Source organism: Mycteria americana, chromosome 2 (genome assembly GCF_035582795.1).
Source record: "Mycteria americana isolate JAX WOST 10 ecotype Jacksonville Zoo and Gardens chromosome 2, USCA_MyAme_1.0, whole genome shotgun sequence".
Lineage (NCBI taxonomy): Eukaryota > Metazoa > Chordata > Aves > Ciconiiformes > Ciconiidae > Mycteria > Mycteria americana.
In genome coordinates, this window is record NC_134366.1 from 116,984,760 (window position 1) to 117,011,457 (window position 26,698).

At 38.8% G+C, this 26,698-nt stretch overlaps 2 protein-coding genes across 6 annotated transcripts; one reads left to right on the plus strand and one right to left on the minus strand.

Annotated features, from left to right (window-relative positions):
* Positions 1-740: 740 nt before the first annotated feature.
* On the minus strand, positions 741-8,303 carry PSMG2 (proteasome assembly chaperone 2). Of its 2 annotated transcripts, none has more exons than XM_075494331.1 (7): positions 6,569-6,713; positions 6,315-6,486; positions 5,451-5,509; positions 4,375-4,493; positions 2,862-3,035; positions 1,511-1,631; positions 741-1,082 (listed from the first exon to the last, which is right to left on the minus strand). In XM_075494331.1, exons 2-7 carry the CDS (start codon positions 6,421-6,423, stop codon positions 990-992), a joined length of 675 nt encoding a protein of 224 aa, XP_075350446.1. In that variant the 5' UTR covers positions 6,424-6,486; positions 6,569-6,713; the 3' UTR covers positions 741-989. The 2 variants fall into 2 exon arrangements, with proteins under 2 accessions (XP_075350446.1, XP_075350445.1); XM_075494330.1 differs by lacking the exon at positions 6,569-6,713 and adding an exon at positions 8,154-8,303 and having other exon boundaries at positions 743-1,082.
* CEP76 (centrosomal protein 76) lies at positions 7,306-24,585 on the plus strand. Of its 4 annotated transcripts, none has more exons than XM_075494326.1 (12): positions 7,306-7,465; positions 9,805-9,960; positions 10,301-10,382; positions 10,756-10,980; positions 12,070-12,255; positions 14,149-14,246; positions 14,920-15,048; positions 17,873-18,079; positions 20,061-20,227; positions 22,027-22,360; positions 23,551-23,768; positions 24,230-24,585. In XM_075494326.1, the coding sequence occupies exons 2-12, from the start codon at positions 9,805-9,807 to the stop codon at positions 24,366-24,368; spliced, it is 1,941 nt and encodes a 646-aa protein (XP_075350441.1). In that variant the 5' UTR covers positions 7,306-7,465; the 3' UTR covers positions 24,369-24,585. The 4 variants fall into 4 exon arrangements, with proteins under 4 accessions (XP_075350441.1, XP_075350443.1, XP_075350444.1 ...); XM_075494328.1 differs by lacking the exon at positions 7,306-7,465 and adding an exon at positions 8,375-8,542; XM_075494329.1 differs by lacking the exon at positions 7,306-7,465 and adding an exon at positions 8,385-8,542 and having other exon boundaries at positions 17,888-18,079.
* Positions 24,586-26,698: the final 2,113 nt, after the last annotated feature.

A 26,698-nucleotide genomic window follows, 5' to 3' on the forward strand; every position in this document is an offset into this window, starting at 1 on the left:
CTGGCATGACAATACCACCAAAAAAAAAAAAAAAAAAAAATCTATTTAGCAGACTAAATATTTAAAAGTATAGCCTGTATATATGTCATGTCTATTAATTCATAAGCTATAACTTAGAAATTCTAGATTTAAAATTACTTTAAGAAACTGATGTGACCACACACTTCAAAAAGATCAAAACTGAACATGTAGCTTAATAATGCACCAAGTACCATTACAAACATTAAACACATGAATTACACATCATACAACTAGTGTCTCAGACCAAGCTTATAAAATATACAGATACCAGACTGTCTGCAATCAGGGCAATGTTTTAATTCCTTTATATTTTGGAGCACTGTATTCGTCCTCAAATCAGTCTAAGGCGGCTCATCTACCCAGAAAGCCTTAGTTTTAGCATCTCTGCAGCCCTTGGAAGCAGAATGGAAATTATACAACAAAAAGTAGAAAAGACAGAACAGGCTGCTGTAATCGCTTGCAGTCTCCCCAGCTGAAGCTACCACAACAGCATTGGGAAAAGAAGGCAGAACTAGTCACTTCTGAGCTTTGCTTACATCACCAGTAAGGTTTTGAAAAAAAAAGCCAAGATCCACAGTTGACATGGAAGAATAAGGTTTTACCTTCATAAGAAAATCTATGCCTGCACATCAATCGCAAGTTCTCAGCTACATTCAGGAAGTGCATCAGAAGCTTTTCCATAGCAATAACACTTAACCAAAGAAAAAGGTTTTTTAAAAACTGTTTTATTAGAAAAAAATTCAAGCAAAGTTATTCAATAAACAACTGTACAAAACATTTCTTTGGTCAATTTATGAAAGTTACCTTAATTTCCTTAGTTACCCACATATGTGAAAGGAATTTTTCTTAAATAAAGAATTTATGTACACAACAAATTAAGCTGCTGTTGCTTGGCAATTACTGTGTAATCACCTTCTCAAGGGATGTTTGAGACTGCACACGTGACTTACAGAAGAATTCAAAATTGATCAGAAGAGTGCAGGTGGAAGACCATTACCAAAAAGTAAGCGCCAAGAACTTGGTATTTTCCATTGTGAAGAAGTATCTGTGGAATTGTTACTCTGCAACAAAACCAGAATAATTCTTTAAGTTTTAAATAATAATGATGTAATTCTATCTCTGGCACATGCATTAAAATAATGGGCAGCATTTCAAGTGTCATCATCATTGTGGGTTGCTTTAGAGCAGAGTACTGGAAGATCAAACTTGATCAAACCTTTACGCAATTTTCCCACACACCTGTCAAAGAAAGGGATGGAGGTTTAGGTTTGGTTTTTCAGGTGGGGAAATTGCCAGTGAGGTTTTAATCAAAATATACCTTTAATTTGGCATATCCTTGATGACTAAGGGCCAAAACGAACCCAACCCGTACATTTTTAACTTTTCTAAAATTAAGCTGAGTAACATTTTTAACATTCTGGATTGAAGAAAAATGAAAATAATGGACATAAAATACGAAAGCAAGAACTCTAGATCAAACAGCACTTACTTTGCTTTTAATTAGCTGGAGCCATTCATTAAGATAGTTAACAAGAGCAAACGCATCAGGGATGTTGTCCCCTTCTGAGCAGAATTTCAGAAGAACTGCCATTTGGATTCCTCTTGAACAGCTGCAACAAAAATGAGCAGGCATTTTATTTCTTTTCTAAATCCAGAACAATTATAGTTATGTATTAAGAGCAACAACAATCTGCATATGGCTTGTTAAGAAAAAAAAAAAAAACCACAACCAAACAAAGTAAAAATGTATGCGTATGTATAGAGATTTTTTTTTTCCTCTCCAGTCTTTCTTGGTTGCGTTTTCACACTTCATGTTCTTTTTCTTAGTCTTGAATTTGTTCTTTGTTTTGTGAGGCAGGAATCCTAGGTCATGGTAGAGTTACTCAGGGCCTCTTTTACATACTTCGTTTGCATTTTTGTGCTGGTGGGGCATTTATACAGATCCTTTGATACAATCACTCCTTACCTTTCTGTGTATTTCAAACAGCAGTTTTGCAGGTTACATATCACTACTTTACTCGCAATATTCCCATTTTTTCATTTAGATATTAAGATTGTTATTGTATTTTTTAATTTTTTTCTGAAGTCCTGGGACGTCTTTTATTTTGTATTTGTACATTGTTTCCATACTGAATTCAGGAATAAGGTGAGCATGATATTAATAACTCTCCTGCTGTTAGATGCAACAGTCTGGACAGGTGTCAAAATCAACAGCTAAAAAAGTAAAAGTGAATTTTCCACCTGACACTTACAAAATAAACACCTTTTGCAGAGCTAACACAGTTTTACCATAACGAGCGAGTATTACTACTCAAAATTTGAAACTCAGACATGCTTTTGGCACAACTTCTGATGCACACACCTTTTAACAAAAACCCCACACCTAATTGTTTGCTGGCTCTGAAATCTTAACTCATTCTTAGCGCTCAGAATTTTGTGGGTTTTTTTTTTTTAAACACAACTGATGATGGAACTATTTGTCACGGGAGACAGTTGTAGTTAAAGTATCACAGGTACAGAAATTTTACTATTTACAAATTGCGGTTTGCATAAAATCAGATACCAGATTAATCACGATCTTAACTGTAAAGGTTTTATTATTTTCCTTTAGCCCATTCATTTGTATTTTTATCATATTTTAACTTCATGATGCAGAATTCCCTATTTTTTTCCTCTTAATTATGGGCTTGATCTGGAAGAAGTTCTATTCCTATAAAACCCTTTTCTATGAGAAGAGGGACTTTTCTTTTCCTGTAACATAGCAGTTTAAAAGATAACTTTACCATGTACTAAAGAGAAGACTTCCAATATCTTTCTGTGCTTATCTTTAGGCAACTCACCTCTCAGTAAACAACAGTTTTGTGATGCCACCTCCAGGAATATGTAGAACTTTTTCTGTATCATTTATTCCAGGGTAAGCTGCTACTTTTTCCATTTCTTTCCAGTTTAGGTCCTGCATAAGGCCTCCAACTGCTTTCTCAAGATCAGGTGTAAGTAGGTAGCGTAGTGGTGTCCTAGGAACAAATCAAGAATACATTCAGTCTGACAATAAAAGACACTACTGCTGTTATTACTTGTGACAGAAAGAAGCTGCAAGCATTGAGGACCTCACACCTGCAATGAAAAATTGCACTGACATGCCCTTCCTCCTCAAATCAAAGTTAAGAAGTAGTCTGTGACTTCAAAACAGTACAAACTACTCAACTTTCTGCCACAAATAGAACTAAGGTACCTTCTTTTTAGAGGCTCAAATAACTGGCAAGTAGCAGATACATAAGCACATAAATAGGAGACCTGCTTATGGTTGTTAAAATGATTTACAAATAAAACGTGCTTTTTCTTCCTTCAGATAGGAGGAGATTAAATTAAAGTTAGTTAGGGTAAACTTGGACTTCACTGTGATACAGTATTTTTAATAAGCTCACACTACAAATATCTGCAGACTTCAGTCAAGTCCAAGTATTTTCTGAATGTGCTACCCTCACTCTTCAGTGACTCTGCTATCAGGGAGTTATTCTGTGGTGCTGGGGGGGGGGGTGTGCGTGTGTGTGTGTGTGTGTTAAATTACCACAACTTATGACTCAGACCGCATCAAATAACCATCAGTCCCTCCCATTTCATTCCATGTTAGCTGGCCATTCTGCAACTGTATGCAAATATCACTGGTAACTATATCTGGGACATGCATGGACCTAAACCTCCTTTAAGGCCCTACACATTTATACAGCCTGCAGATAACAAGTGCTCTTTTGCAAAAATATTGATTTGTGTTTGTTTTTGTTAAACCACCAATTATGATGTCCTCAATCAGCAACTAATGCGTGTTTTTTAAAGGGGTAATATCTAATAAAAATACATGTAGTCTGAACCCTGCAGTTGCCTCCCAACAAACAAGAATTGATAACTTCCTATAAAAAAAGAATGACAACTTACTATATTAAAGAAAACCTTGAAAACACAGAATAATGAAGAAGAGGTAAGAAACTAACCAATATTTTAATTAACTGTTAAAAATCTAATCTGTGACCCGTATGTTAGCAGCTAATCCCTGACACTGCTTTCAGCTACAAGAAATTAAGAAGTTAAAACCAAGGCTCTGTTGCCCAACAGCGCAGGCCAAGCGCAACTTACTTACAGCTTATTATTTGCTCAGTACTTTTGACAGGAGTAACTAACAACGTTCAGAGACTAATCCTGTATAACATAATACTTCATATACCATTAAAATATTTTATGACCTATGTACACAGCAAAGCAAAGGAACCCTACCAAAAGTACTCAGTAGAGGGAAGTATATCAGTTTGTGAAAAAGAACAGAAACGTTAATTAGGTCTTTTAATGACACAGACATACCCAAGAAGTTGCTCATCATCGCGCTGGTATGCATGGCTGCTAGACAGAAGAATGACTCTGGCACATTTGCTGCTTTTCACCCAAGAAAACAGTGTTTGGCAGAATGGCCTGTACTTGTTCTTTATGCAAAGACAGAGAAAAACATTTAAAAAATACACTGTGTCCTTAAAAAAAAGCCAAAAGCCAACAATACTAGGTGTTATATAGAATGTTTACCAGTGATGTACATTTTTCTTCATATTCATTTAGTCTTCAGCTTCAGATATATTTTTAAAAAGCAAAGGACTGCTCTGGTTGTTTACTTAGTCAAAACTACATGTATAATGATAAAAATTATCATTAAAACCACGTTAACAGCAGTACCACCTGCTTTGTGTGCCATTAATACCAATGGAAAAAGCTTTAGAGTAAGATGGGATGGTAGGATCACACAGTATTTTTTCCACACTTTGAACTGCTAAAAACTGCAGCACAAAATTTTTTCTGGTGTGGTATTCTACTTATTTTAAATTACAGCCACTGTCCAGTTAATGACTAATTCTAAATTCTTAATAATTTTTTTTTACATAATGAATGCAGTTTAAATGAATATAGAACACTATGAAATAATTAAATTGGAGTGACATCAAAAATTAAGCTATTACAATAAAAGACAAACACACAAAGACAGTAAGTGTAAAGAAAAAAACAAAAAGAAATGGACAAAACCCAGACCATTTTTTGTTTTCAAGGCTGTTAATAACTAAGGACATATTTACACTAAAATCTACCAACATAGGTGGGTTGTTCTGCAGTTTTGAAAAACAAAACAAAACCTCAACCCTCAATGAATGCAAAAGTCAGTTTTTGTTAGCTAAAATTGTATCAACTGCAGAACGCATTATAGCACAAAATAGAAAAATATTTTGCTCTTTTTCAGTCTGGGGTTTTTTTTTTGGTTGTTTTTTTAACAAAATGTTTTCTAATGTGGCATAGTTCTTCTAGTTTTGCTTATTTACCCAGGCCACTTAAACTATGTGCCAGGAGAATTATTCAAACTCAATAGTGAAGTAAGAACAATCAATGAACATACATACCTTTATAAAAGGTGATCTGATCTGCAGAACTACAAGTTTCTCTGAAGGTAATGAATACACTGCAAGAAGAAATAATTAAGTTTTGTAAGAAGAAAGCAAGAAAGAGATCTGGGTTTAGAAGTATCCAGATTTATCCAATTTACAAACCTCAGGACAGTAAACCTTTCAGCTATCAATTCATACAGGAAAGCCTGACAATATCCACAGTGTTAAAAATATGTATTTTTGTGCATTGTCTTTGCTGGACTTAATTTAACTTGTGATAAATTCAAATGATTGAATGAAGAAAAATATATGAAGATCTGCCTCCTGTAATGCTTCAGATGATCTATGCAGCTTTGCAAAGATTGACAGATTATTCTGAGATTTCCATGACTTAAGAGTGGGAAAAAAAGATGAAATGCAATGATCAATATAGGGAAAGAAACTAAGAATTTGAAGGGGGAAAAGGGAGAAACAACACATAAGGAAAAAGGCAAACATAGGTGGGAAGGAAGAAGAGAGGAAAAATATCCTTCTACACCAGAAATTCAGCTTGCATTCCAGCAGTTCACTGTAAGTATGCGCACACTTCATGTTGCTTTGGGTTAAAACTGCAGAGAGTTTTGGCTGCACTGTCACATGGTTGAAATTCAACATTTCTTATTGGTTCCATATATCAAATTGGTTATCCAAAATAACAAGAGTAACAATTTCCTCTGTGAAGTGTAAATACATTCTTATCTGTAAGTTACTGAAGTTGTTATTACTGACCTTAGTTTAAACAATGTTCACGTAAGCAAAATGTAACAACAACAAAAAAAGTAAGTGTAACATCCTTGCACCTTATGCAGCTTGCAAATACCTTCAGCATTCAATGCCCACCTTCAGCATTTATACTCAGCTCCATTGAGTTTTCTTCTGCTGTTGCATATGGATTATTTCCAACCATCGGCACCAGGCAATCAGTGTAGAAGTAACCAACTTTAGTCATGTTGAGCGTGGAAATCACTAGATCTGTTGCCAGTTGACCAACATTTCCCACCGACACTGCTGGCTGAAGTAACAGAAGTTACTGATTTACAGTGTGTTTTATGGACAATACAAGGTGCTCTTCAAATAGTGAAAATTTAAATTACTTCAGTTCTGGTCAACCATGATTTCTAAAGGTGGCTGCTCATTCTCTGACAAAGGTGACTATTTCTCAACAGATTACTAACACAGACTTTGGTCCCCCTTCCACAAAAACATCCTGGCCACTTCTGTGAATAATCCTGTCTCGTGGTAAACTTAAACAAAGGCTTGGAAACTTGTCTCCTCCCTCTCTTTTTTTGGATACAGAGTAGATAAAAGTCACTCAAACGACTAACGCCGAGATTGGCAGGCCTCAAGTGACACCTAATGGTAATGTTGATATTACATGTTAAACCTATAAATCTCAGCTTGACTCATACACAAGAGTACATTGTTTTTCATCTTTTAAGGATGAAAATGCTAAGGGTCATCTTGAATTCGTTTCATAGGAATTGCCATGGGTTATCACCAACCGGGGCAGATACTGACCTAATCTGATGACAGAAAGAGAAATTCAAGAGTTTGTCTTCCAGTGTCCTTTTCTGTAAAGGACACAATGGTAAAATTTTCGGTTGCTTTCCTCTAATTTATAAGCAAGCGTGTCTACGAATTGCTGCTGCCACCAGTTGTGGAAACACCGAAATTGATGCTGATAAGCCCACGGTGAAAGAGCACGTAGCAGCACTTACAGACTGTCATTACAAACTGGCTGGTATGCAATAGCCCGTTGCTCCCAGACAAAGCAAACAGCAGTGATCTATTTCCTGTGGCTAGTCAGCTGATCTGCAATGACTTCCCGTGCAGCCTGCAGAGTCATCCCAGGCTGTGCAGCCCTCGATGAAAGCTGGTAAGGTTACCCTTAAGTAACACAGTGAAGGGACTCACCAACAGGAAAAATAATGGTTTGCTACTTCGCAGCCTGCACTGGAACTCTCACCCCACAATAACCAATGTAACCTCAGGTAGGTTATCTGCAATTGATTTCATACCATGTATGAAAAGGATTAAAACACTTCCTAAAACAACCCTAATCGGAGCTTAAATATAGCACCAAAGAGGAATTTTTCATTAAAAATACGTATATATCGCCTCGAAATGAAAAAATAACCTTTTATTCCAGTGCCAACCCACAGATACTGCAAATTTTCTAAGACGACATACGGCATTTTAATCTTTGAGCAAAAGCATATAGCTGTAGCTCAGCACACAACGCTTTAGCTTGACAACAGCAGAAGACAGGGGGCTGAGGAGGGAGAAACTGACTGAAACGGAAGAGACCGCTCTGCCGGAAACAGCTCTGGGAAGGACCCCTGCAAATCCCCCTCTTTTACTCGGCAAAACACCCGACATACATACACACGGGCCCAGCAACCACCTGCCCAGCGTCTCTCCGCTTTCCCGCAGGCAAGTACCCAGGGACGACCCCCAGGCAGGGGAGAGTGAGACCAAAGCGCCCCGGCCCTCCTGCCCCACAGGCGCGGGCCAGCCAGGGAGACAAGCCCCTGCTCGCACCCCACAGAGCAGAAAGAAACCCTCAGCGCCCGGGCCCCGAGAAGCGGCACACCCCTCTCGCCCGCTCCGGGGTGCCCTATTAGGGCAGCGCCCCCTCAAGCCCATCGAGAGCGGGGTGGAAGCAAGAGCGCGACTTACCATGAGCAGAGTGAAGCCTTTAAAGTCGGAGCTGGCGGAGACCCCGCCACGGTCGCAAGGAACAAACATGCCGGCCAGGGAAGAAGGCAGCAACAAGCGCTGCGCCTCTCTCCTCAGCGGGATAGGGAGTAACGGCGGTAACCGCCCGCCCCGCCCCGCGCCCGCGAAGAGGCGGGGCGGCGGCCGCGCGCCGGGCAGTTGTGCCACTGCCCGCGCCCGTTGGAACGGCGGTTGGGGGCGGGGCCTCACCGGCGGCGCGCGGCCCTCCTTGGCCCCCTCCCCCCCTGGGGCGGGAAGCGTGGCGGCTCCTCGGCTCTGCTGCCGCCATGTCGCTGCCGCCGGAGAAAGCCTCCGAGCTGAAGCAGATCATCCACCAGCAGCTGGTCAAGGTGGGGGCGTCTCCGCGGTAGAGCGGCGGGGAGACTTCTCCTGCCAGGGGATGCCCCGGGGCAGGGGGGGCCTGGCCTGGCCGAGCTTTGCTGCTTCCCGTGTCGGCGGTACGGACCCTCGGCCCTTGGTGACAGCAGTGCCTACTGAGGCGGTGGCAGGGCATGCAGCGTGCTCGCTCCGTGCCCGCTCTCTCGCCCTGCTTTGTTTCTCCTACTTCAGCCGCTTCAGGTGGTTTCCAGGCGCTGTTTTGCTTTACTGGCGTTTGCGGCCCCTTCCCGGAGTGCCAGCGGCGGTTCGCGCTCTCGTCTCATCGCTGCCTCGGCTTGCGGCCTTTTCCTCGCCGTCTCCTACCTCCTCCACCCTTCGCCCTCGTCTCCTCTTTCCTGGGCTACGGAGAGATGGAGCTGAGGCCTCTGCCGTCCTGGCCGCCCCCCGCCCCCTTGCTGGTCTCTCAGTCTGAGTCGCTGCTGCGTTCGAGGCGGGGAGAGGACAGCAGCAGTGTCGGCCGCCGGGACGAGCCTTGGGTCGAGGCCCGAGGCAGTGGCGGGCTGGGCGGCGGGGTCAGCACCCTGAGACCGAGTTGTGGGGTTTTTTTGGTTTTTTTTTGCTTGCTTGCTGCTTTTTGAGCGAGGTTCTTGGGCTGGGTCTTGGACTGACGGGGAAATAAATACGAATGCTTTAACTTATATATCGCAAAGTATTATAACTTTCCCAGTCCCAGTGGCTGTGGCCTTAACATCCTTCCTGTGTGAGAAACAGCTTTACAAATCCATGCACTTTCACAGCTGAGGTGAAGCACAGAAATTCTCTGACTTCCCTTTGAGCATAGGGGAAGCTTGCAATGGAGATTTCCTACTTTTGTGCCTTACCTACAAGTATATAAAGGTATACTTTTTCCCTTAAAAAATAAGAAACTATTATCCTAAGTTGGAATTTTGAGGGAGATAAGAAATGAAAACAGCGATAATTTTATAATTAATGGATTTTCAGACCTTTTTGTAAGGAGGGAAGTTCAAGGCAGGGGATGCAGTCAAGAGCAGTAAAGATGCTCAGGTTTGGTATGCTCATGATTTTTTTAACTGGTAGAGCTGCTTTGGTGAGATAGTGACTCGTTTGATTAGTTCTGAAAGGATTAATATTTTGGTGTAGTTATTTCTGTCTTCCTAGGAGAATACCATTAGTCTTACAGAGTGACTGTGTAGTCATAGCTGCTGCCATTTAAAGAGTTTGTATTTGTAGCATATAGTGAATTTTCTTTCAGATGGATGTCCACGGCAGGATAAGAGAAGTTCTTGCTGAGACTATACGTGAAGAGTTAGCACCTGAGCATCAGCAGTTATCCACAGAAGATCTGATAAAAGCCTTAAGACAACGAGGAATCATTGATGATGTTATGAAGGAACTTAAATTTGTAACTGTAAGTAGCTTTTGAAGAGTGAAAATATTTTTGCTTGTTCCTCTTACTGACTTGGTGTTTTGACAAAGTGAAAACTCGGTACTTCAACAGATTTGTAATGGCTTTACTGATTTGTGACATATTAGGAGCAGAACAGCTTAATGCGTATGCTAAAATTGGTTTAATGATAATACTACATTGAAAGTATTTGTTCAGTTTCGTTACATCTCAAGTACTAGAAGGGAGCGTACCTGAGGAATGGCATTCAGGTGAAATGGAGGATTCTTTAAGTTTTAGAAGACTGCGGTAGGAGCACTGTTGCATCCCTTGGTGCCTTAAAAAATCTTAATTGTAATTCCAGGATGTGAATGAAAGGGAGAGGACTTCAGCTCCAAAACCATCAACACATTTTGTTGACAGAGAACCACCAGTTTTGAAAAAAAGTATGTTGCTTGTTTATTTTAATATTTGGATCATAGGTTTGAGAGAAATTTGAAATCTATGATTTTTTAACTCTGAATTAATAATCCAGTATGAACTGTCATAAAGGTGGATGTTTTTGCTGCTTATCTACAGGAAGTAAATTCATGTAAGCAGCAGAAACTAATGTCGCATAAAATGTGACATTTAAAAAAAAAAAAAATTCATTTATTTTACATTAAGATAACTTCCATACATTTTAAAATCACTTTCTTTCAGAGAACTTATTTCAAAAAAGTTTCTTTTTTTTTCTAGTCTCCTGTTAGTTAACTGATATTTAACATGCTTCCTAAGATCTGTTTGTTGTCTCTTCATTTTTATTGCTACGCTTTACAGCTAATATTGACCCAACACGGAGGTATCTTTACCTTCAGGTTTTGGGTGGAAAAGCCTTTCTGGAACATCTTCAGGAACCGGAGCCTCTGCCTGGCCAAATCTGTTCTACCTTCACTCTGTGTTTACATTTTCGAAATCAGCGCTTCCGTTCTAAACCTGTCCCCTGTGCCTGTGAGCCAGATTTTCATGATGGTTTTTTACTTGAAGTGCACAAAGACAGCCTAGGTAAGGAATATTGTGGGTTTAAAGCTGATGCTATTGGGTTTTTTTTCTGACTTCAGAGTTATTGTGAAATATGTTTGATATTATTTAGTGGCTCTCTTTCCTGTTTTTCGTGTTTTCCTAAGCAAACTGATGACTCTGTTAGGTTATGCCACTTGTAGATCTTTCTTTACTCTTTCCTCTTCTTTTCCTTCTTTTCCACTCTAAAATAACTTTTGAATTTGACCAACTTTATCCATAATTGACAGTGAGAAGATAGTCTCAGAGATGGTAAGAGATGCTAAGGTGGCTGTGATTTTCATGAATGTTGTGCTGACAAGTGAAGAGAAACGTGAATTTGTCGTCATATGGAAGGAAAAACTTCAGTGTGAGTTCAGTTTGCCTGCCAGTTGGCAAACACCTGCTGAAGAGTCAGTCATCCACAGCCTGTATTACTGTTCTTCCGTTGGTACTAGCCAGGGAACATGGTAGGAGATAAGTATGTTATGAAAAGACTTCTGGATATTGTCTGAATCCTGTAGAAATCCAGGGTAGCTTATGGAATATCAGGGAACAGAGAGAAAGCCAGCGTTATTGCAGTTGGACTTGGGGAAGGGAGTGAATATACCACAAATCGAAAGAAAACCAGACTTTGTTAATTCTGCTGCTCATGGAGCAGTTTAAATCACAGGGTCAAGCCTAACTACAGAGAAAGTTGTTGCCTAAATACTGATGTATAGTAAGTTGACCTGATGCATCCCAACTTATTAAAATAATATTTTTCAATTGTTTTTACTTAATGGTGCTTTAATATTCTTTATTTTCTTAAATGCTAATTCCATTTTAATTTTTGTGCAGTTGAACCAGTTACACTGGAGTATTCAACTATAGGAATCTTTTTACCTCTTCTGTGAATTAACTCTAATCTTTCTGTAGCTCTGTACTAAACTGAGTTTGATTTTAAGATGGGATCATTGCTTACACTTCTGGATGTGAAATTTTTCTTAAAATGCAATGTATGCAATGAATGTAAATGCATATTTTTTTTTTAGTTTTGAGGAGGACTTGGGATGATAATATTCTTGCTATCTTATCTTGGTTTAATAATGGCAGGTGATGGAAGTAAAATGGTGGATGCAACCACTATGTTATCTATATGTGATCCGGTGCATATGGTTCTGATCAAAACAGACACGTTTGGTGAGACAACACTAGTAGCATCCTATTTCTTGGAGTGGCGATCTGTCTTGGCTGCAGAGAATGGCATAACAAATGTTGCTGTTGAACTCCTGGGTGTAGGTAAGGATAAATAATAAGGCTGTAATGATGACTTAAAATACTGGATACTGAGCTTTCTTATAAGCTTAAAGCAGTATTTATGATGTAGTTTAATTTTTCTTCAACTCATAAATTACTATAAGGTATCCTTAGAAAATGTGTAGGAGTCTAATGGTCAGATTTTTCTGTTGCCAAAATACTAAAAATGTATATTCTGGATCCTGTGTAATAATGGTCCCTGTGTCTGGGAACTCTCACTACTGATTTTCTGCAAAATCTGGATAAGTTATCAAAATCAAACCAAACAAAAATCAACCAATTCATCTCCAGGAATATATCAGACCAGTGCACTGAAGAGTAAAACCTAGCTTGTGTCCCTTTCATACCAAACTAGCAACTGCTGGAGAAAGTGATCTCTGCTGTGCTGCCATTTATTCCACTAGTGGAAGCATGTTTTCTGACAGAAGGGCTGAACAGCTTTGTTTAGGTGCTTAGCAGTTGGTATACATGTGGATTTTTGTGTGTCACTTGTCCCCGCTCCCCTTCTTAAGAGTTCAAACCTAAGTTTTTAGGATATTATGATTTAGTGGATAAAGATTAGCTCTAGGACTCAATCTGTGATGACTTCCTACGCTAGCTATCCCAGAGTTTGGTCAAGTAGTTGCTGATGAGTCTTTTGAATATTCTCTATTGCAGTTTCTCTACCTGTTAGGTAGGTGAGCAGTTCTTGGCAGTTTCAAAAGAGATTAAATTATACCTTCAAAATATTTTGAAGATTGGACATACTACACAAGTTATTCCTGATTGTTATCACTATTGCCTACTTTTTTTTTGTTGATTTGGTGCAGTGTTTCATCTGGTGAACACAAATCTAGTAAGCTTATTTGCCAATATGTTTGTTAGCTTCATTTCCTTCTGAAAATGCTGACTATTGCCAAAACTTTAGTAAGCAATATGGGTTTGGATAGTCTCTCAAATGGAGAGCTTTTTATTTATAATGACTTGGAAATGCATAACAAGTAAGTTGAGTTTAATACTCAAATGGGTGATGGGAGGAGTTAAATCTAATTATGATTAGCTTTTTTCCAAGTAATGAAGTATCAATCCACTAAATCCAGTGCTTTTTCTCCTCTTCTGAAGTCTTGTCATTGTAGAAGAACATCAAAGCATGCTGCCATCTCAGATAAATAGACAAACTACTATATGAGGCTTCTGTTACTTGTATTGCCTATAATCCCATCTCTCTATTGTTTTGTAATGCTTCTTGTTCTTTATGTAATTCTAAATTTTCAGCATTATGCAGCAACATTAGGTTTGTGGCGTTTTGTAGTTCATTTGTGTTTGGTTGGTTGGTTGTTTTTTTAAGTTGATTACTCTATTTGTATGGCACTCTGGGTCTGTCATAATAAACTCTATCTTGGGGAAGATGAACTTCACGTATTTCCAAGTACTTACATTTGAGCTACCTGTGTAGTCAGTAGGAATAGGCGCTTTCACAGTGTGTGACTCTCCTGTTTTGGATGCCTATTCTAGACACTTCTAGAATGCCATTCATCTTGTATGTCCCAGTACTGGCTGCAAAGAGGGCCTTGGATAATATCTCAGATCTAGATGTCTGCTTTTTTGTCCAGATTATGGTTTCTTACAGCCTCATTTGAGTTTGAAATTTAAATAAAGATGTTTATTTTCACAGAATCGTATAGGTTGGAAAAGACCTTTAAGATCATCAAGTCCAACATAAACCTAAGACTACCAAGACCACCAGTACATTTTTGCATATATTTAAAGAAGTTTAGTTATTTTTTGTGATTATATAGCTAAAATATTTATTTTAATTATTTGCTCCTGCCTGGCTGAAATGTCCTAAGTAAAATGAATTTGAGAGAACTGATCAAAATTTATTTTGGTTCAAAGGTACAGAATCAAAGGTTTCTGTTGGTGTTTTAAACATCAGACTGGAAATGTATCCACAGCTTAGTAAGACGCTGTCTCCAGAAATAACTAATACTCAAGTAAGTAATTTTGGGGAGTGCTGTCTTATTCTTTTATTGGGGGGGGGAAGCTCAGTACGGAATTACTTACGTAGATGTTGAGGGTTGTGGATTTTTGGATGTTTGATACTTTTTTCCCCATTAAATTTAAGTATAATTACCTTTTTTAAAACTACTTTGTTTATACTGAACATGACTTTATCTGAAATATTACTTTAGTAGTTTTTCTACTTACTTGTATCAAAACTTTAAGAAGAAGAATAAGAAAGATGCAATATACCTAATTTTCTTCAGGTAGTATATGTTTTCTTGCTCTCTCTCCTATTTGAAATAATTTCAAGTCAGCTATTCTGCCTGGAAAGCCAGTAAACGTTGGCCTGAAGGTGCATGCAGATATTCTTCTGCACATCAAAAGCTGAGCAATCCTTCTGTACAGAAATGCATCACTTAAGATGAACACTACTTCAGTCAAGCTTGATATATGAGCCTACAAACAAGAAATGTAACTTGAGGTTTTTGTTCATTGGATTTTCATTTAAAAATACTATTCTTCAGCGTTTGCGTGGCACACTTTAGATATTAAACTTTATTTTACATAGGCTTGATTTGGTGTTAATGTACTTATTCATTATGGGGTTTTTTTCCTGTTTGGAATTAATTTGTGTGTGATCGGTTATGTTTTTCTTACCTGCAGTTTGCTTTGGAACGTCAGAAAACAGCAGAAAAAGAACGATTATTTCTTGTATATGCTAAACAGTGGTGGAGGGAGTACCTACAGATAAGGCCTACACACAACGTAAGGCTAGTAAAGATTTTTGCACAGGTTTGTAAATTTTACAAATAGACCAATCCTTTCTTTAAGTTATCCTTTTATTTTTAGATATATTTTGAAGTTCATGTGTATATAGAATCTGTATGATTTACGACGTGGTTACATTCAGGTCAGGGCTACATGTGGTGCATTATGCAAAAAATGAAATTTGTAGGGCTTGAACTTCTATATGTGTGTTGAAGCTCAATAGCATGATGCAGAAAGAAGGGTTGCTCCAACCACTTCTGACACGAGGTGATAAAAAAGCCTGTTTAGTCTTTTCCTTGAATACTCATGAATGGCAAAGACTTAAGTGATCTGTGCAAACTATTTCAAACAAGTTTTATACCAGATAAAACAGTTATAAAAAATGGACTTGCTTAGATCTCTGAGAACAGATCAACACAATATTTGAGCTCTGCGTGGTCTGTAAAGCAATCTGTCTGGTTAATGTTGCACGCTAGCTACAGACATAATTATTGTAGGCTATTAAATTACTATGCATCAGTTGCTCCTTGGTAACTGTCCCTCAGTAAAAGGAATGGTATGATTCTTTTCATTTTTAGTGCCACAAATTTATCTTGGTAGCAATTTTCCTAGCACAGATAATGAGCAGTAGCTTATTATCTCAAAGTAACTTCCTGAAGTGATCCCTGCCTGCTCTTTCTTTTCAGTGAAGTAACAGCTTCCATTCTGCTGTACTGTGAGTGTTCAGTGGTGATGTGAACTTCCAAATAAGGGTGTGGTGGGTTGATCCCAGGCAGCAGCTGAGCCCTTTCCCAGTCACACTCTCATTTCGCCCCAGCAGAATGGAGGAGAGAATAGGAAAGGCAAAAGTGAGGAAAAACTCATGGGTCGAGATGAAGACAGTTCAATAAGTGAAGAAAAGAAAGGAAGAGGCGGGGAAAAAAGTGATGCAAAGACAATCACTCGCTACCTCCCACCAGCAGACTGATGCCCAGCGAGTCTCCAAGCAGGGGCTAGTTTAGAAAAAGTCTGTTCTCCACACCCACCAGTTTTATTGCTGAACATGATGCTATAAGGCATGGAACATCCCTTTGGTCAGTTCAGGTCAGCTGTCCTGGCTGTGTCCCCTCCCAGCCTCTTGTCCACCCTGAACTTACTCTGTGTCAGAGCAGAATGAGAAACAGAGAAGGCCTTGACGCTGTGCAGCCACTGCTCAGCAGTAGCTAAAACATCGGTGTGTTATCAACACTGTTTTGGTTACAAATCTAAAACACAGCACCATAGGGGCTGCTGTGGAGAAAATTAACTTCATCCCAGCCAGGCTCGATACAAAGGCTTAAGGTTTTCAGGGCAGGGTTTATATATAGAAACAAAATATATAATTAAATGGGGAATTCTAGAACTGGGATTTTGGTTGGGGACATGAGGTAAAAATGGGACTTGTACTATTTTGAGAATAAAGCAATGTGTGAATTAATGAGTGAATTAATGGTATTCCACTTTCTGCGCCCACAAAGCTACAGTAGGGTTGGGAAGAAGGTTGGAGGGACAGGTTTGTGAATAGGATTAGAGGACTAAGTTCTTTGTTACAGAACAATAGAGAAACTGGCAGCCCTCAGAACACTATAGGAACTAGGCCCCCTGCTAGTTCAGTACCTGTAGAGAGCGTATCTTGATTCTCCCGCTGGCCATAGCGAATGTTAGTAAAACTGCCCTTAATGGCTTTTCTCATTTCTGGAAACAGAAGTGAGATTATCAGAATTGTTTGAGAATTTAATTATCAGCCAGTTTCGTAGGCGTAATGCAGAAGCATGCATTACACATATAAAACTATATTCAATAAATAATGAATCCTGCTTGTGATTTTTTTGCTTGCTTTCTAGCTGTGAAATAATTTTCAACAGGTTTCCAGTCAGGTTCAAATAAATGGTGCTCTTCTCACACCATCTTGCTGGCAAAGCATGAAAAAACCTTAATGGGAGCAATATGTGGCTACAGTAAAAAATATGAGACCATGGTTTCCTGAAGCTGCAGACATTTAAAAGGCTTTGATCCCTTTTTAAATATGTAAACATAAAAGTACCAGTTTAGCCCAGTGAGGAAAGAAGAGTTTTATACTGCTTGAAATGGTTTTAATAGTTGATAATAATAATATTTCCCTGCAGCATGTAATAAAACAGACCTTTTCCCAGTTGTCTTATATCTTCATTTTTCCGAGAAATTAGAAATTCTTTTCTAAGAGAGTATTACTACTCTCTTAATTTTTATATATCTAGTGACATCATTGTGAGCAAATTTTATTGGTTTTTGGTGTTATGACAAGGTAAAGTGTATTCAAATTCAGAAGCAAGTAGATACTTTTTAAACTCTGAAATCAGCTGCTGAGTGCTTAATGCTTTGGGGGGCATGTTTTGGGCGCTGTGAGTTTTGGTGGGTGTGTGGGTTTTGGGGGTTTTTTGTTTGATTTGGGGGGCTTTGATTGAATGTGGGGTGTTTGGCTGGTGGTTTTCTGTTTGTTTGTTTGTTTGGAGTTTTTTGTTGTTTGATGATAATATGGAAATTGACAGTGGATGGAGCATGAACAGTTCCTCACCTATTTAAGGAAATTGAGTTGAACCTGTACTGCTCCGGGTGTTTGAACTTTTAGTCTAGAACGTCCTATGGGTGACAGAGCCAGTGGAAAAATCTAACTGTAAAGTCCCTCTAAATGAATTGCCTTAATGATCTTGTGTCTTAATTCTAGAAGGATTTTTGTGTCTTAATATTTTTCAGTGATATTTATTTTAGGGAAAATAAATCCCGTAGCAAAAAAGACGGTTTAAGTTAAGATGAATCTTTCGTAACATTTGCATGTCTGGCAAATAAACAGATTTTATATGTTCAGGATGAAAATGGAGTAAACCGTCCAGTATGTTCATATATCAGACCACTTCGAGCAGGCCGGTTACTAGACACTCCTAGACAAGCAGCGCGATTTGTCAGTGTCCTGGGTTATGAACGAGCTCCTGTCATCGGAGGAGGCGGTGGCAAACAAGAACAGTGGTGCACCCTTCTTGCTTTTTTATGTAGAAACAAGGTATGTGAAAATGGTCTTTTGTATGACACAGTGGAGTTTGTATCATATTCTAACTGAAGTCAGTAATTTAAAACTGGCTGCAAATACATGGATTAAATCAAATTTGGGTAATTCTGTTACAATAACTTGTTTAAGACCTTTTTAAAGAGAAACAGGTGTTAAATAGTCGACAAGAAGGCTTTGGAGCAGACTTTCTTTACTGCTATTGTTGGGGTCCATTTTTCAATACATCTGTTTGACAATGAGCTTGCTTTTCTTCATTTGCTTTGCTAAGATCCCGTATAATTATTCAATGAATCCCTGCCAATGTGCAGGCCACTAATTTAAATTCTGGACTAATCCAGAAAGAATTGGAAAAGTCTCTTTTGAAAACTGATTTTTTTAGATGGGCTAAAATATACTCACAGTCTCTGCATTCATTTTTTGCAAGACAGGGCTTCAGGGCTTTTCGTTAAAAGTTTCAGCGTACTTCCTAGTGATCTGACACTTGTGTCATATGACTATAATAAATGAAACAAATTGTAACTCATTCTAGATTATAGCTCTTCTGTTGTATGAATAAAAGTAATAGTGATCACTTTTAATACTTCTTTGGAGCAGTCGATGCTTTTCATTGCCACTGAGATACTTCTGCATTCAAAAACAATCTCACTGATGTGTTTATATTAAAAAGATCTGTTCTTGGCAGCAGGAGCTGTTTCCCAGTTTTTAGACCTGTCTCAAAGACCACACAGAGGAGCTGTATCCCAGTTTTTAGATTTGTCTCAAAGACTACACAGAACAGACATTAGCTGTTGTCTCTGAATATTACATCATGCTTAGGTACCATATAAAGGCACTACTGCTACCCACTGGCTTTCAGATGGAGGTGGTGACCGCGACTTTGAGTTTGAGGACCATTGTGTTTGGAGGCACAGAGAAAGGGTTTCTTCCAAGGCAGAAGTGGAAAACTGTATAGAAAATAGCTGAATTTAGCCCCTGAGACACCAGCTGGACTGTTATTAATTTTTTTTGTGGAAAGTGGTGTGGTTTTATTAAATGGGCATAGGTTCACCAGAAACCTGTTTAAACCTGCTTTTCTGGATATTTCCCTTGTACATTATGGTAGGGGAAGATTGTGTTATCTGTGTAATGAACAGCTACATCCAAGAACGCTGAATTTTACATTTTCAACATTCTGAATAGTATTTGACTAAAGAGCCGTCCTGTTCTACTTGAATGCTGTGCTTTGTATTATGAAGGCTTCATTGCATGAGGAATTTTTTTCTTACTTTACAGCTAACATTTGTAAAGAACTTAAGATAAAAAGAATATTACACATCACATTCAGAAATTGACTTCCCTGAATTACCAATGGTATCAGTAAATTTATGAAGGAAACTTTCTTTTTTTCCTGGTTGATGGGAAATGCAGCTACACATGACTCTCAGTTGTTACATAGTTAGATGTGTGGGGGCATTTGTTTTACCTTTTTTAATTTCTGAACTTTGACAATACATTCAAGACAGTAAAATTACAATAGAATTACATTTTATTAACTGATTAAATTTCCTAACTGTGTGCAAATACTGCGTAATTTCTAATATTACCTCAGGTATTTACCTTACCTACATTTTGGCTTTTAATTAGAATGTTAGTTTTGTCTTTACGGGTTCATAGAGTCTCGTTTTGGTTTACTTGAAGGTATCTTTGTAATCATAAGAAATGTTTTCCAGTATTAATCATACAGTATACTTGAATAAAAACTATAAATAGTCTATCATTAGAACATACTACTATTTTTAAATTATTTTTTCTATTACAGAAGACTAAAACTTGTCAAATTTAAACCTTAAAATACTGACTTTTGATATGTGCTTTAGGTAAACAGGAGGGAAACGTGACTTGTTAAATCATGATTAGAGAAGTATCACTATTTTCTTTCTTTAAGATTTTATCTATGCCTGATACTCAAACCAGCTTACTAATATTTACTGCCTAGGGTGACTGTGAAGATCATGCTAACCTTCTGTGCAGTCTTCTTCTTGGGTTTGGATTGGAAGCCTTTGTGTGTGTTGGAACAAAAGCAAAAGGAGTCCCCCACACTTGGGTAATGACTTGTGGAACTGATGGAACAATTACTTTTTGGGAGAGCTTAACAGGGCATAGGTGAGTAAAAGGAATATAAGAAAACTGAGCAATGTACATTGAGGTTTGTGTGGGCTAGTTGTTTTGTTGCTTTTTTGGTTTTTGTCTTTACACCCTGTCACGTAACTCATGTAATGAAAGACAAAAGTCTTGGAATCTTTTCTTCTGTGTACTGCTGTTGTTTGGAAAATAACTGGTTCAGTGTAAGATGAAATATTTCAACACTTTGTAATATAGTTTTCAGTGGCTTTAATACAGGATAGCAACTATTTCGTGTCTTATGGCAGCTGATTGCCATTGATGCTATCGCTGCCATCGTTTATAAAGAAGGAGATGAAATCTGACATGATTGTTTAGGAACTGTTGTGGTTTAACCCCAGCCGGCAACTAAGCCCCACCCAGCTGCTTGCTCACTTGCCCATAGTGGGATGGGGGAAGAGAATTGGAAGGGTACAAGTGAGAAAACTCATGGGTTGAGATAAAGACAATTTAATAGGTAAAGCAAAAGCTGCACATGCAAGCAAAGCAAGGAATTCATTCACTCCTTCCCATCGGCAGGCAGGTGTTCAGCCATCCCCAGGAAAGCAGGGCTCCATCATGCATAACGGTTACTTGGGAATACAAACACCATCACTCCAAACATCCTCCCCTTCCTCCTTCCCCCAGCTTTATATGCTGAGCATGATGTCATGTGGTATGGGATATCCCTTTAGTCAGCTGGGGTCAGCTGTCCCAGCTGTGTCCCCTCCCAGCTTCTTGTGGATCCCCAGCCTACTCGCTGGTGGGGTGGGGTGAGAAGCAGAAAAGGCCTTGACTCTGTGTAAGCGCTGCTCAGCAGTAACAAAAACATCCCTGTGTATCAACACTGTTTCCAGCACGAATCCAAAACATATCCCCATACTAGCTACTCTGAAGAAAATTAACTCTGTCCCAGCCAAAACCAGCACAGGAACCCATATTTTTTTCCTTATTTCATCTGTGAAATCAGTGTTACATTACTTTTTTCCCCTGCAGAAATCTCTGCAAGTTCTCTGAGATTCTCTCTCACTTGAGTCATTTTAGAAGGGCATATGTAGCTGTTCTGTATTCCAAAGCTTCTGGAACCTGTTTGTTAAAAAGTCTTTCCCTTCCTCTTATTCGGCATGTCCTGTTGTTCAAGTACGTAGAACGGTACTCAGTCCTAATTTCTATATAAAAATTAAAAAAATGCTCCAAACTTCAGTCCTCCTTACTGATGATATTCAGCACTGTGATCCATCCCACTGTACTTCCTAGTGCTATTTGAAGCATTACTTTTGGAAGCATAATTGTTGTAATATATAGCTTCAAGTTGCGTTGGTAGAAGTACAGTGGGACTATATATTTGAATATAAGACTTTTGGCTCTTTGAAAAGTGCTAATTAATATCCAGTATTGAAAATAAGCAATTCTGTTTTTCCACTGTTTGTGTATCCTATGATTAGCATTTGAAGATGTATTTCTCCAAATGTAATGAATAGCGGGGGAAACTGTATCGCTATGTTGTTATAGTTGCAAAATTTAATTGCTGTTGAATATCTGCTTGATTCATCAGCTTATTTTTCTAGATTTAAAGAAATAAGTGGTATATTATTTCATTGTATGTTATGTCTCCAAAATGTATATAATTACTTTTCTGTAAAGAAATGAATGCCATTTTGGGAAAAAAGAATATGTTAACAAACTTGGCTTATATTTTTAAAAGGAGAAATGGCTTATATCTGTCCCATCTAAATATTTTTACCTTTTACCTACTAATACACAAAATAAGGTGTATTAAGAAATTTAATATTTTTGATTAGGTACATCCACAGACCTATCAATCCTGATGACCCTCCACTAGTTGAACAACCCAAGCCACTGTATCCTTATCGCACGATAGGTTGTCTCTTCAACCATCAAAAGTTCTTTGGAAATTGTCAGCCCTCTGACGCTGTGGAGATCTGTGTGTTTGACCTGCATGATGAATCTAAATGGAAACCCATGAGTGGAGAAGCAATAAAATCTGTATGTTCCCCTGGAACAACATCTTCAGTTCCCCCTTTTCCTCCTCTGTGTGCTTCCACGATAGATGCTGCAGTAACAAGCAACGAGATAGAATTGCAGCTAAGAATACTGGTCGCTGAACACAGAAAGGTAATACTGTTTATAAAGATTGTCATTGATCTGTTGCGGTAATAAAGGTGCATGTTTTTACTGTATATTTGTTTTGGATAGCCATTTGTTAGTTCACATACTCGTATCTTTGCAATGTGTTTTCCATCAGCTTTTGCAGAAATGCGGTATGTGAAAAGTGAAATAACTGAAAAATTGTTTGGAAAGACTGTACTGAGCTAGTTGAGACGTCATTATTTGCAGTGGTGATTCTGTAGCCTCGTGTGTGGGCTCTTCCCCCCACCCTGCCCTTGCCTCTCATTCTAGGTCTGTGATCTTCAGCTTACTGGCACCTGCAGACTACCTATGAGTGGTCTGTAAAAGCTAGGAAGATCAAATCTGGTTGTCTGTGGGCCTTGCCTATCCATCACAAATGTTTTTGGTCCCTAGATAAAAGCAGGCTTTCAGCTTTCATGATCTTACTCTGACAGCTTTACAAAATCAAAAGGTATGTCTAGAAATTAGTTTTGTAGTTTATCAGGATTTTTGAGACGTAATGTGCCAGAAAGGATTCTTCCTGAGCTGGATATGAAGGAGATGATACTTTAACTCCCTGTTAGCTTAGGTCTGGTTTTAATGGGTTGTTTTCATTGTTTTTGTTTTTATTTCCCCACACAATGCTCAACCTTTGGGGCGGCACGTAATTCTCAGAATATGAATCTCATGCCATGTTGAGTACATACGTGTTAGATTTTTCTGCTTCTTTGTACTTGTGGGATGGTAGGAGGAAGGTGCATGTACATGTGTATGTGTTTTGGGGAGCTGTTGTGCATTGTTTTTTCAGAAGTGGGTTTCCATGAGAGACATTAGAAGAAAGTGAGGTGAATCTTAGTTGATCTTTCCCATATTTTTGCTGTGTATTTATGCACTATCTTCTTACATTTCATGCAGAGATACTGTAGCTAAAACATCTAGTTTCAACTCTGCTGGCCTTGTTCTAGTCTAGTAGTCTAACTTCATTTCTTGGTAAATGATATTTTGTTGATGGTGTTTGATTCTTCTCATTGGTGTGTGAATCAATATAAAAATCTTTCTGCTTTGTGGATTCACTTCCATTAACTACAAATTAAAGATTTGTCATGGATTTATTTGAATCTATACAGTATACAAGCTTATTAATATCCTAATGCTCATTCTGCATGGTTGTCATCATTCTGTGACTTGCCTCACAGGATCTTGGCCTTTCTACTGTTTGGGATGACCATCTATCCTATCTGTTGTCACCAGCATTAGCAGCCTATGAGCTCGAACGTACAACAAGCATTTCTGCAGGAAACGAAGAGTTTCAAGATGCTGTAAGAAGAGCAGTACCTGATGGTCACACGTTCAAAGGATTTCCTATCCATTTTGTATACAGAAATGCCAGGAGAGCATTTGCCACATGTCTTCGGTAAGTTTAAATGTAAAGATACATATGTTAAAACCAAACAGTAATACTTAATTATGAATGGCAACTTGTTTTTTTGGATAATGACATTTAAAGAAAATGAATTTCCTTAATCAGAACTGGAAGAAGAGTTGTGTAGTGTATGTAATGGGTCATGGGGTACAGAGCTTTTATGTTACCTTGGTGAGTTCAGTGATGATAGACTTCTCATGGGTTAAATTAAAGACCGAGGAGTTAATTTAATTTATTTGCACTTGTTAAAAATGATTGGTGGTGCTTTTGTTTTCTTCTAAGGCAACAGCCTCTGCACTATAGAACAATATTATTGTTTGTCATGACAGACTCATGACACTCATTGTTATTTGAGTGTTAGTCACATTTGAAATAACTGCACACATGTAATAGAAAATTTTAATAATGGCTTAGTAATATCTATTACTCTTGTTTTTCTTTTTGTCAAATAGGTCTCCTTTTTGTGAAGAAATAATCTGTTGTAGGGGAGACCAAGTGCGACTTGCAGTTCGTGTACGAGTGTTTACATACCCTGAATCTGCCTGTGCTGTTTGGATCATGTTTGCCTGTAAATACCGCTCTGTCCTTTGAAAAAAACCAGAATCATTCAGACTTTCTTTAGATCTGCAAAATAATGTATGTGTGTATAAAATTATGCAATTATAAAATTAATACTTATTTTATATAAATACCACTGATTTTGAATACCACAGTGTGTGTATTGAAGAAGATTGTGTACGCAGTAATGATTGTATTTATAAAGAGAATTTATTCTTATTTTTAATAAAAGTTACTTTTAATACTTATAGATATGTGGGTCAAGGTACTAAAATGTGTGCATAAAATGCTAGCTTCTCTTCTGCAGTTCTGAATTGGTGTGAGAATTCATTTAGAAAAAAGTCTGTTTTACCTCTCCAGGGTAAGAGACTCTGTTGTGCCTTTCCTCTCCACGTAATGTCCAGGGTGTACTTTGTGAGTGACTGAGATCCAGAAATACTGATGTCTAAGCATGTGTCCCTTCCACAACAAAATTTATTTCTGCCTCTCTTGGACCTAGCGATAGCTTCCGTGTTCAGCTTCTAAGAACAGTTCAGTCAGGTACAGGTAATCTTGTTAATCTATGAATTTAATGATTTTTTTTTTTTAACATTTAAAATTGAGACTTGGATACCTGAATACGTGAATAGCTGTGCTGGGTTAGATGAAGTGGTTTAACCTGATGCCTTTTTCCTGACTTTAGCTTAGGAAGTTTCTGAGGTCGAAGTTGTAGCCAGGCCATTTTGCTTAACAACCATTCATGATTTTGTCTAATTCTGACACTCTGATCCATACTTAATGATCCATCCGTGGTTTTGTTTGTCTTAAACCTATGGATGATGATTTTACTGAGTGTCTTTTAGTCTTCATGCTTTGAGAAATTGCAAGCGATTGGACTTAATGAACTTCTCCATACCATGCCTCTCGTGTTTTTTCACCACGTGGACTCCAGCCGTCTCTTTTTGAGGCTGAAGAATCCAAAACTATTTGATTTCTTCTGTAGAAGCCATTCCATATCTTTGATTATCCATGTCCGCCTCCTTTTGTTCTACTTGTAAGAAAGATCCAACTCTTTCTGCTGGTGCTGGAGCAAAAAAAAAACCCTAATCCTAGAGAAGCTTGCAAGATATACAGCAGGAGTGAACATTGGCATTTTGCATCTACATTTAATCAGCCGTGTTGTAGTGTGACACTATTTTCATCTTTTTTCCAGAAGTGTTAAATACTGCCTACTGCAGCACTTGGGTTTTAACTTGAGTACATTATGTACTTGCTGGCCCTGCTGCTAACAGGTTTCAAATACTTTACAAATCTGTTTTTGCGTTATCTTTCTTTTTATACCTGAAAGATCAAAACATATTCATTTGCCTGTTACACAGCATACAGGACCCTGATCAAAGCTTCGGACAGTACAATTATAGCTAACACAATGTGGAAGGCTGGATCATAGCGTATGGTGGATATTGCTAAATTAAATAGCTTTATTTAAATACACTGCTCCAGTAAGATACAACTAGTATGGTACACACATGTATGTCACTCCAAGAGGAAAAAAGCACCCGTGTTCAATACAGCTGAAAGTGAAGTACGAAGCAGGAGCTCACTGGTTAGAGCTGGGCGTTGTTTGGCCTTTCTAGCGCGCAGTACTTTGTGGGTACAGAAGGGGGACACTGCATGATGCCACCTTGTCATTTCTACTCTTCAGTCTTTCGTATAAAGCAGGTCCTTAGGGGAAACTTTTAATTTCCTTTTACATATGGTAGGTGAAATAGTAGCATACCAAAGAAAAACAAACATAGAAATGTTTTTTGATGTGAGTTTTAAGTTCAATAGTCTCTACAACAGGAAGCCGATTTTTGTGTGTGCAGTGCTCGCTCCCTTGGTACGGGCCTGGGGAGAGGCTGGCACAAAGGGGCACGCTGTGCGTGCTGGTGCCCAGGCGTGTTGCGGGGCAGGAAGGTCAGTTCCTAGCTACGTGGAAGGTGATTCCCTTTTTGGCCCTTTCCAGACCACGCTGGTTCAACGGCTGTCAGCCTTTCTGTGCACCCTTGGCGTCCATCTCCGGCCTTGCTGCAGCAGGGGATGGAGCTTTGCTGGAGGAAGCTTTGCAGCACGGGGTGCTTGCGTTGCAAGGGCAGACTGTGGTGGTCACCCCCACTTTCCTGCTGCGAAAACAGGGACTTGCTAGCGCTCTTCTTTGGAACCCGAAGCATCCATGATGGGGATGTGGGTTAGGGTCTCCGTGTAACTATTGGGGGTGCGGAAGGGTGTCATCCTGCTTTCCTGCTGGAGTCGTTTGTTTCTGGGGGTGCTTGTTACCAACACTCGGCGCCGAACCGGCGGCCCGAGGGTTGTGAGAGAAGAACGCCGCATCGTTATCCGTG

What these genes read in the sequence shown, in the direction of transcription:
- PSMG2 (XM_075494330.1), bottom strand. Translation starts at nt 8,222, where the DNA reads ATGTTTGTTCCTTGCGACCGTGGCGGGGTCTCCGCCAGCTCCGACTTT. An exon ending in GCTGAGTATAAATGCTGAAG is followed by an intron (nt 5,510 to 6,314) that starts GTGGGCATTGAA and finishes TTCTTCTTGCAG; the next exon opens with TGTATTCATTACCTTCAGAG. An exon ending in GATGATGAGCAACTTCTTGG is followed by an intron (nt 3,036 to 4,374) that starts GTATGTCTGTGT and finishes ATTTGTTCCTAG; the next exon opens with GACACCACTACGCTACCTAC.
- CEP76 (XM_075494328.1), top strand. Translation starts at nt 8,480, where the DNA reads ATGTCGCTGCCGCCGGAGAAAGCCTCCGAGCTGAAGCAGATCATCCAC. An exon ending in TCCACCAGCAGCTGGTCAAG is followed by an intron (nt 8,543 to 9,804) that starts GTGGGGGCGTCT and finishes ATTTTCTTTCAG; the next exon opens with ATGGATGTCCACGGCAGGAT. An exon ending in CTTTTTTATGTAGAAACAAG is followed by an intron (nt 18,080 to 20,060) that starts GTATGTGAAAAT and finishes TTTACTGCCTAG; the next exon opens with GGTGACTGTGAAGATCATGC.